The 9292-nt window shown below is 41.3% G+C and overlaps 1 protein-coding gene across 1 annotated transcript; it reads right to left on the bottom strand.

The window, feature by feature from the left end:
* Positions 1–4679: 4679 nt before the first annotated feature.
* LOC122074163 lies at positions 4680–5498 on the bottom strand. The gene has a single exon (XM_042639023.1). The coding sequence runs from the start codon at positions 5496–5498 to the stop codon at positions 4680–4682; it is 819 nt and encodes a 272-aa protein (XP_042494957.1).
* Between the last annotated feature and the right edge of the window lie 3794 nt (positions 5499–9292).

The following is a 9292-nucleotide window of genomic DNA, read 5'->3' as shown; positions in this document are numbered from 1 at the left end:
AAGAAATGGCGTGAGAGAGAGAGAGAGAGAGAGAGAGAGAGAATGGAACTCACCTTTAATGGGTAGGTGACCTCCCTTGCTTCTTTGCTCTTATTTTTCTTCTTTCTCCGTTGTCTTGCTCTTAGTTTGGTAGGAATGAAATGAATGAACAAGAAGCTCTATTTATAGCTACTTAAATTACTTAAGTGCTATTTTAAAAAATAATGAGTTTTCTAATAACTCACTATAAAGTAACTAAAGTTTACTGAGGCTTATTTGAGAAACAAATGAGTTTTTTTTTAATACTCTTTATATAGTAACTTAAGTTCATTGAGACTTGTTTAGAAAATAAATGTTGTTTCTCCCATTATTGGGTTGATTCCCCGGTGCACAGATGTGCGGGCCCAGGCCCCATGGCCAAATAACTTATTTTATTACAATACTCCCACTATTATGGGTCAATTATGCCCAATCAAGTTGGGACAACTTTGCCATGTTGTACGTAGGGTTTCTAGGGTATGGGCAAGTATGTGGGCATCTTGGCGCATTTCACTACTAGGGTTTGGGTAATTCCCTTCAATTGTAGGGGACTTACACTGACTTCTTCTTTAATGGTTTGTAGCCCTTCCAGTGTTTAATACATGAGTAGCATGTGAATGTGGGGTCATTCCTCCCTTGTAGGCAGAAAACTGCTACTACCCAGTAACCATTGATACTGGCATTCGCTTGTGGTTCACATGTAGTGAGTCACACAAGGAAATTTAGGGCACTCATATAACATTAGGATAGGCTGAAAAAACAAGGTTTTTCCGAAAATTGGATCCTCCTCGAGAGTGAAAGTACAAAATCTGTCCTCACTCGTAATTCATTATTGTCAGGGGGACAAAATTCGGTGTCCACAGATTGCCGCTCTCTATCCGACCCTGTGCAACAACTGAAGTGAAAAGAAAAGAACCATATTTTGTTGCTTCAAATCATATACTGTTGGCATCTTACCCAGGAATGGTTGAGGAGCAATGCAAAAAAGCGAGCGATTAACTAAGACAGTAAAATCGGCCAAAACAAGAAACTAATCTGAGTGTCTATCCAATTGACTGGTAGTAGTGTATTCTACCGAATTAAATCATACACAAATGTCTGGAACATAGCTAGAGAATAGGGGCTGTAGACATCATGGAATATGAGTGTGCTTATCCTTCTAATTGGAAAACACAATAGAACACAAGTATAATGAGAATGCAAAGTGTGTTTTGCCACCATAGTCCCTTGGGACACAAGTGCAACTAGGTGACAAGTGTGCTCCATGGGAAAAATTCAAAGGGATACAAGTGCAACAAAGGTGCAAAATGTACTCGACTGGGAGTCTAAATGAACACAAGTGCAACAAGGTGTGAAATGTGCTCAATCGGGGAATAAAGTGAATATAAATGCAACAAGATACAAAGTACAATCCAATAGGGGAAAAGTTACATACCTGAGGTTGGCAGCTCAATGGGGAGTTAAAGCATATCACTAACACTAAGGTAATGGCAGAGATGGCAACTTTCTGGCCAATCTTTGTGTTCTCGAATGATGTTGGGCCTTTAATGGCCCAAACTATCTTGGGGAATCTTCGACAAATATTGCGAGGATGGGAAATTTCTTCTGACCTGTCTCAAAACTTTTGATAATTTTTTGGCATTTTCTCGGCCCTTATTGATGACAATCAATTTGAGGTTGTATCATAGAGTTTAAATGCTAACTCCATAAGGGATTAACATAATAGATCTGGGATTTGAGACATAGGAATGATTTCATCCTAAGCACAAGGTTCAATTACTAAGGAATAACACGTGTTGAGTCAACGGCATAGGTAGTTTGCTCTAGGGATATTCTTGCCCTACATAGTCTGATTTAGAGAGAATAAATCTGGAATAGTGACGTGAAATAAGAAATGGTCTCATCCTATACACAGGGTTCAAATGCTGAAGTAAAACATCTCTGAAGCAAACGAAGAAAGATCTAGGGAGGCTAATGTAAGGGATGGTCCATCTTACATAGTCAAATCTAGGATGTGTTTGGTTTGCGTTCTTGGTATGTATTCTAAGCATAGAATTAGAATGCATTCTCAGGTGTTAAGAATAGTGTTTGGTATCCGTTCTAGTTCTTGAGCATAGGAATGCGGTATAGAAAGCAGCCAATTCTAGAACGGGCAAAATGACCCATTCCACGTTTTGAAAAAAAGGGGGAAACACATTCTCAATGACCCCTACAAACCCGACATTGTCCTCGACCTCTTTTCCTTCAAAATCTGGAAGCCTCAAGAGAGCTTTGGTGAGAAGAGACATTGCGCTTCAGGGAAGAACTGTGACCTGAGGTACCTTCTTTCCTTCAAAAGACTTCTACCAAGCTTCGATCCTAGCTTCACTTCAACCCTTTCTGGTTCAAGGTCAATTTATGATGTGTGTGTGTGTGTGTGTGTGTGTGTGTGTGTTAATTTCTATGTTGTATGAATCAACCACTCTATTTGCTTGCTAGTATTGGAAGATGGGGATAACTTGGATTTAGTTGGATCCATATTGATTTCCATATGATTGTTTTAGGGTTTCATTGTTCATTGCTTTAAATTATTGTTGGAACCTATGAAGGAAAAACCGTGATTCCTTCAAAGAACTTCACTCGATCTCTGTCTCAAGGTAAGATTCTTCTCTCTTCCTCTTATCCCTTCCTATCTCTTCTGTTCTTATCCTGCCGGACAACCTCCTCAAAATGGCAACTAATAAACCCTCCTCAGGTGCGACCCATCAAAGCTCCCACGCAGCCAAACAACTTATAACCAAACACACTTATGCACGAACCCCCATCTTTCTCTTCCATTCGTAGTAGAGTCACTGTTGTGGCTTTGAGCCTCTCTTCCTAGTTTTTGCTTTGCTGTTCTTGATCAAGAAAAAAAAAAAAAGAAGGATAGAAGAACTGAAGAAGCGGAGCTTCAATTCGATTTTGTCTTCTAATTTTATTTTCATGTGTAGCTTTGCTTTATGTTTTTGGCGTTTTTGATATTTAAGTTGAGTAATTAATTGGTTTTTTTCTTATTTTTTTATCATGTTACTACTTCTGTATCCTCATTGATTTGTTATTGGATTTCTCATGAGCTTAGTTGAATTCCAGAGATGGTATTCTTAAATTAAGCTTAGTTTTTCTATTACTTGTTTATATGGCCTGTATCCACTCCGTGGCTGAAGGAGAGTTACTACTCCTCATCCATGTGTACTTCTCATGGAAATCAATAGAATTGCCATTACCAGGATCGGACAGGGCAATCCTTGCTAAAGAATCAGCAACAAGATTCGATTCCCTAGGAATATAAACAAAAAAACATTCCACGAACTGTGGGGCTAGCTGGCTAATATCTTCGGCGATGACTTGGACTGAATATGGGACCATCAGGTTTGGAGTAAGTACTTAATCAACCAAGGCCTTACAGTCAGACTCAACTATCACACTGTCCAGGTTGACCGAGATGCATTCCAAGAGACCAAGATGGATCGCCAGGGCCTTGCCTTCAAAAGCTGAGCCGAACAACAGGGGATCAGAGATGGCCAGTAGAGGATTCCCTGCACTATCCCTAATTACAACACCTAGGCCTCCCTCAAATGAGTCCGGCTTCAATGTGGCATCAGTATTCAACTTGAAGAAGGGAGGTGTTGAGGGGCACCAGCCAGCAGGACTCACTGATCGATAATCCTGGAGAGGAGGGCTCTGAGTTGCCAGAAATTCCTTACAAGTCAATTCTTCCCTACTGATAACCTCACTTGGAGACGAGGTATTCTAGCCAAGGATGAGCTCGTTTCAGGCAAGCCATAAATTCTAGGCCATAAAGGTCATGTGGCTGATCACCTTCCTAGCCTCCTTTTTCCCCAGCTGTTTGAGATGCTTCCAAGTACTAATCCATTGTTGCAGCGACCATTCTTCATCAAAAGGAAGTCTAATGGAGAGATGTGAGCCAAACCAAACCGCCTTGGCAAAAGGACAGTTTAGAATAATATGAGACGGAAACTCCAGGTCTGCTCCACAATGATGGCAGTGGTTCTCAATTCTCATACCTCTAATAGCAAAGCTTTCACCAGTAGCTAAGCCAGAAGCGCATGCCCTCCATAGGAATGATTTAATTTTCGGAAGAGAATTGGAATTCTAGATCCTACAACAAACTTCAGAGGGTTGGACTCCCAGCTGCTAACTCCTGAGGACGAAGGCTTCTCCTTCAAAGCTCTAGACTGAATAGAAGACTTGACAGAAAAGATCCCATTCTTAGCCGCACCCCAAATAAGCGGGTCCTCAGCAGGAAAGAGAGGAATTTGAATAAGCTTGGTAGCTTTTGCATCACACCAATGGAACTAGGTATCAAGCATATCATTGTTCCAAGTTCAGCTCTCTGGGCAGACCAATTCCGAGACAAACTGAAACGGGCAAACAATAGGAGGAGCATGTTGGATTTTAAAATCTGGAAGGGAAGGGATCCAATTGTCTTTCCAAATGCCAATGTTGTTGCCCAATCCCAACTTCCACATCAACCCTTTCTCTATGACTTTCCTACCCTCAATCATACTATGCCATGCCCAAGAAGGGGAGCTCCCCAACCTCACATCCAAAAAACTAGAATGGGAAAAGTATATAGCTTTCATAAATTACGCTCAGAGAGAAGAGGAGTCCGAGAACAGCTTTCAAGCCACCTTGGATAATAGAGCTTTATTATGAGTGGCTGGATCTCTCAAACCCAAACCACCATTTTCCTTAGATTGGCTCAACTTAGACCAAGACAACCAGTGAACCTTCCTAGATTCCTCTGAACTTCCCCAGAAGAAGTGGGCTATATCCTTTCTGCTCCGATTATGGAGAGCTTGAGGAAGTTTGAAATGGTTGGCCACATAGTTTTGTGAAGGTTGGATCATTGATTTAATAAGGGTCTCATGCCCCACATATGAGAGAAGGGCTTTAGACCATCCATGCATTTTAGCCGAAGCCTTGTCATTGATAGAATGGAAGAGATCCACCTTGTTCACACCTATCTCCGAGGGAAGACCAAGATATTTAGAGGGTCCATCACCATACGGGATTTTAAAAATTATTGAGAACCATCTTTTAATCCTCGAGGCTGTATTAGGGCTAAAGCACATACTTGACTTCGCCATATTAATGCATTGACCACTCGCTCTGCAGTAAAGATTCACGTAATCCTTCAGGTTTTGAAGCTCATTCAGTTTGACCTCAGAGAATAAGAGACAATCATCTGCGAAGAGAAGGTGGCTAAGTGGAGGAGCTCTTCTTTTCACTTTAATTCCTTGGATCCCATTATTACCCGCTGCAGAATTTAGGATATTACTCAGAGCTTGGGAGCATAGGACAAAAAGAGCCAGAGAGAAAGGGTCACCTTGCCGGATACCTCTAGTTAGATTTACTTGGCAGCGAACAGCTCCATTAACAAGAATGGAGTAATGGACAGAAGAGATGCAGCCCGAAATAAAGTGATCACTGAAACCCATCTTTTGAAGAAGTCTTTGCATGAACACCCACTCAATTCAATCATAGGCCCTCTTCATATTGAGTTTGAGAATGACAAACCTTTTCCTCCCCTTTTTCCTTTTTTTAACATAGTGGAAAAGCTCATGTGCCATGAAAATATTGTCTGGTAAGAGTAGCTGGAGCCTGCTGGCTATGATTTTCCTAACCACCTTCCCTGAAACTCTGCACAAACTGATCAGCTTATAATGGTCGAGAGATTCTGGCTTTCCAATCTTTGGAATCAAACAGATTAGCGTATCATTACAGTTTGGGGGAAAGGTGCCTGTGGAGAAGAAATTGGAAACAAACTTTGCAATATCTAAGTGGGTAAGATCCCAAAACTTCTGGAAAAAAATGAGTGGGGGAAGCCATCCACACCGGGGGTTTTCAATTGACCCATTGAGAACAGGGCCTGTTTGATTTCTTCCATAGATGGCTGAGTTGACAGCATGGAGTTGTTCTCCTCTTAAATCATTGCAATTGTGAAGTTCAACACCTGATCAATGGCCGCCACATCCACTCTTTTTTTTTTTCTAAAAGATAATTTTTATTAAAATGAAAAGAGGAAGGAAAATTACACCAACAAGCAACCAAAGCTAAACCTCCCCCGCCCCCCACCTTCGACATTGCCATCAGTAGGGAGAGGGAGAGGGAAAAAATTAGCAGAACCTATAACTCGGTCTTCTAGTAGCATCTCTGCTAAGAGGCTCCACAACATGACCTGGGAAATTTACATTAGATCCAGAGATCCAAGTCTTGGCCGCATCTCTTGCTAAGAAATCCACAATGGAATTCCCCTCTCTAAAAATGTGAGATATTTTCCAATTAATCCCATCCAAGTATGGTTTTAGGAAGGCCCATCGTTGAGCTACAAACCAGGGGATCTTTCGTTGCTACACCAGCATCACAACCGAAGAGGAGTCAGACTCAACCCAGAGCTGGTTAAAGCCCAAGTCTCTAGCACGAATTGAAACTTCCATGAGCCCTTCCATCTCAATGTGAAACACCCCTATAACCCCAATAAAGATTTTATATGATCCCAAAACTCTTCCCAGACAGTCTCTAAAAACTCTGCTAGCACCTGCTTGCCCTAGATTTCCAATCGAGCTGCTGTCAAAATTTAATTTGACCCAATTTACCTGAGGCTTATACCAATGAACCTCTAAAATTACCCTGATAAGAATTCCCTGCCCCATCAACCCCAATTTTCTACAACACATCATATCTGCCATGGATCTAATCTCTCCTTTAGTATTTGGTTTGCACCTTTTTAACTCCTCAATAATAGAAAAGCACACATACCTAGAGTGTCTCCGACCTTCATCATGCCTTCTCAGGTTTCTTTCTCTCCAGATACTGTCTGCCACAATAACAAACCCCATCACCTAGGCTTCCTTACGAAAGGCCTAATTTAGCGCCCTTTTCAAACATTGGAAAAGAATAGGAATGGATAAAGGAGGCAACCATCCAATATTAAAACAGCTGCAGAAGAAGGACCAAATTTCATTTGCAAAGGGGCAGCGAAGGAAAAGGTGATCTAGGGATTCTTCATCCACACCACATAAATTACATTTAGAGGCAGGAGCGATGCCTTTCCTCCTCAGCACCTCGTCCGAGGGCAACTTTCTATGGATTAGCTGCCATCCAAAAATAGACATTCTAGGCTGCACCTTTTTACACCACACCAAGGATTCCCAAGGAACCTTACGATTATAGATCCTAATCTCCTCCCAAGTTGACTTGACCAAGAAAGATCCGTCTAGCGAGCACTTCCACAAAAGATTGTCATCACAATCATACATAGGGAGTCTAATATTTTTAATCAAATTAAAAATATCATTCATCTTAGCTGACTGAACAGGAGGCAATTTCCATTGGAAATTTCAATAAATTTGTCCGTCTTCCACATAAAAGTCGGATCATCACTGACCCCCACCTCAATTAGATCCTGAACAGAGGATCCATTTACCCATTTAATTTTCCAGAAATTTATTTTCTTGCCATTCCCTACCATCCAGCGCTCATTCTCTGTCACAATTCTCCAAACCTTCCTAATGCCAGGCCAGATATACGACGCCCTATATCTAGCCCTGGGAGAGCCATTTTTCTTCAAGAATCGTGCCCTTAAAAAATTAAAAGCAATCGATTCATCATGTTTTATTCTCCAAGCCAGGTTACAGAGCATGGATTTATTCATAATCCTCAACCTTCGTAGCCCCAACCCACCTTCCTCCTTTGGCTTGCAGCACATGTCTCATTTACATAGTGATTTTCTTTGACGAATCAACCTCCCCTGTCCATATGAAATTTCGCATCCATCTGTCCATGATAGTGATCATAGAGGAGGGCCACCAATAAACACCAAAACTATGGTTAGGCATCCCCAAAATGACCGAGCGAACAAGCTCCACTCTCCCAGCCATAGAGAGTAAATTTCCTTTCCACCCTGCTAGCCGGCCCTTAACCTTGTCCAGAATCGGAAGCAAGGACTCCTTTTTATCCTATCTTTGAAAATTTCAACACCCAAGTACCGGGTAGGGAAGTTACACATAGGGATGCCTAAAACATCAATAATAGCCTGTTTATGCTAGGGAGGAACCAAACGTAGGAACAACTTACTCTTTTCAAGGTTGATTCGCTGCCCAAAAAATTCTTCATATTTCAAAAGAAAAATCTTTAGATTCTTCACATACCTGATAGAGGCGTTGGAGAAAATAAAGATGTCGTTCGCGAAAAGGCTATGGGCAGGAGTAACTACACCACGCGGACCAGATAGAGATTTCATTTTCTTCTTAGCAACAAAATCAACTAGCCCTCTACAGAGCACCTCCTCAACAATGATGAACAACATGGGGGATATTGGATCACATTGGCACAGATCCCTGTTCACACCAAAATATCCCACCGACCCTCCATTCAAAAGGACCGAAATTTTTGCAGAATGCAATAATTGATAAATCCATGAAGTTCATATGTGGGAGAACCCAAACTTGCGCAAGACATGAAACAAGAAGTTCCAAGAAATGGTATCGTACGCCTTTTGGATATCAATCTTTAGCCCCATACCTCCCCGGCACATAGAGGTGAACATCATATTTGCCAATTCTGATGCCAGACTAATATTGGACTGGATGATCTTCCCTTTCTAGAAGCACCCTGCTCCTCAGAGATGATTCTAGGCAAAACCTGGACAATCTCAAAGCTAAAATTTTTGAAATAATTTTACATAAAAAATTTCCCGTACATAAAGGGTGGAATTTGTCCAAGGAGTTTGCACCCTCCACTTTCAGGATTAACACCAAAAAATTGTTATTGATCCCGTAAGGCATATGATTATTTCTAAAAAAGAAAATAACAGCCTTACAAACATCAACCTTAATAATATCCCAACATACCTGATAAAATGAGCTAGGGAATCCGTCCGGACTAGAGGCGCTTTCAGGGTCAAGCTCCCAAATTGTATCTTTAATTTTAGGGGTTAATGGAATCTCATCAAGGAGGAGCCTATCATCTTCCTCCAAGGTCGAAGGGATACACTCCAACAGCTCCAAATGCTTATATAAGGGCACGGTCTTATGAAAAGCCTCGTAAAAGCCTGTCACGTACGCTTCAATCTGGTCTTTATCAGAGATCACCACACCATCATCCTTTCTGAGCATTCGAATTGAATTTTTAACTCTCCTCATTTTTGTAGAAATATGGGAAAATTTAGAGCACTTATCTCCCTGCATCCTCCACTTAATGCGAGCTTTTTCAACCCATAATTTCTCATAAT

The sequence above is a fragment of the Macadamia integrifolia genome, chromosome 3 (assembly GCF_013358625.1).
Source record: "Macadamia integrifolia cultivar HAES 741 chromosome 3, SCU_Mint_v3, whole genome shotgun sequence".
NCBI lineage: Eukaryota > Viridiplantae > Streptophyta > Magnoliopsida > Proteales > Proteaceae > Macadamia > Macadamia integrifolia.
Note: the sequence above shows the minus strand (reverse complement) of the source record. Positions and strands in the feature narration are given on the sequence as shown.

Bases quoted from the DNA above. Each gene is read 5' to 3' on its own strand.
- LOC122074163 (XM_042639023.1), bottom strand. From the start codon at position 5,498: ATGGGTTTCAGTGATCACTTTATTTCGGGCTGCATCTCTTCTGTCCAT.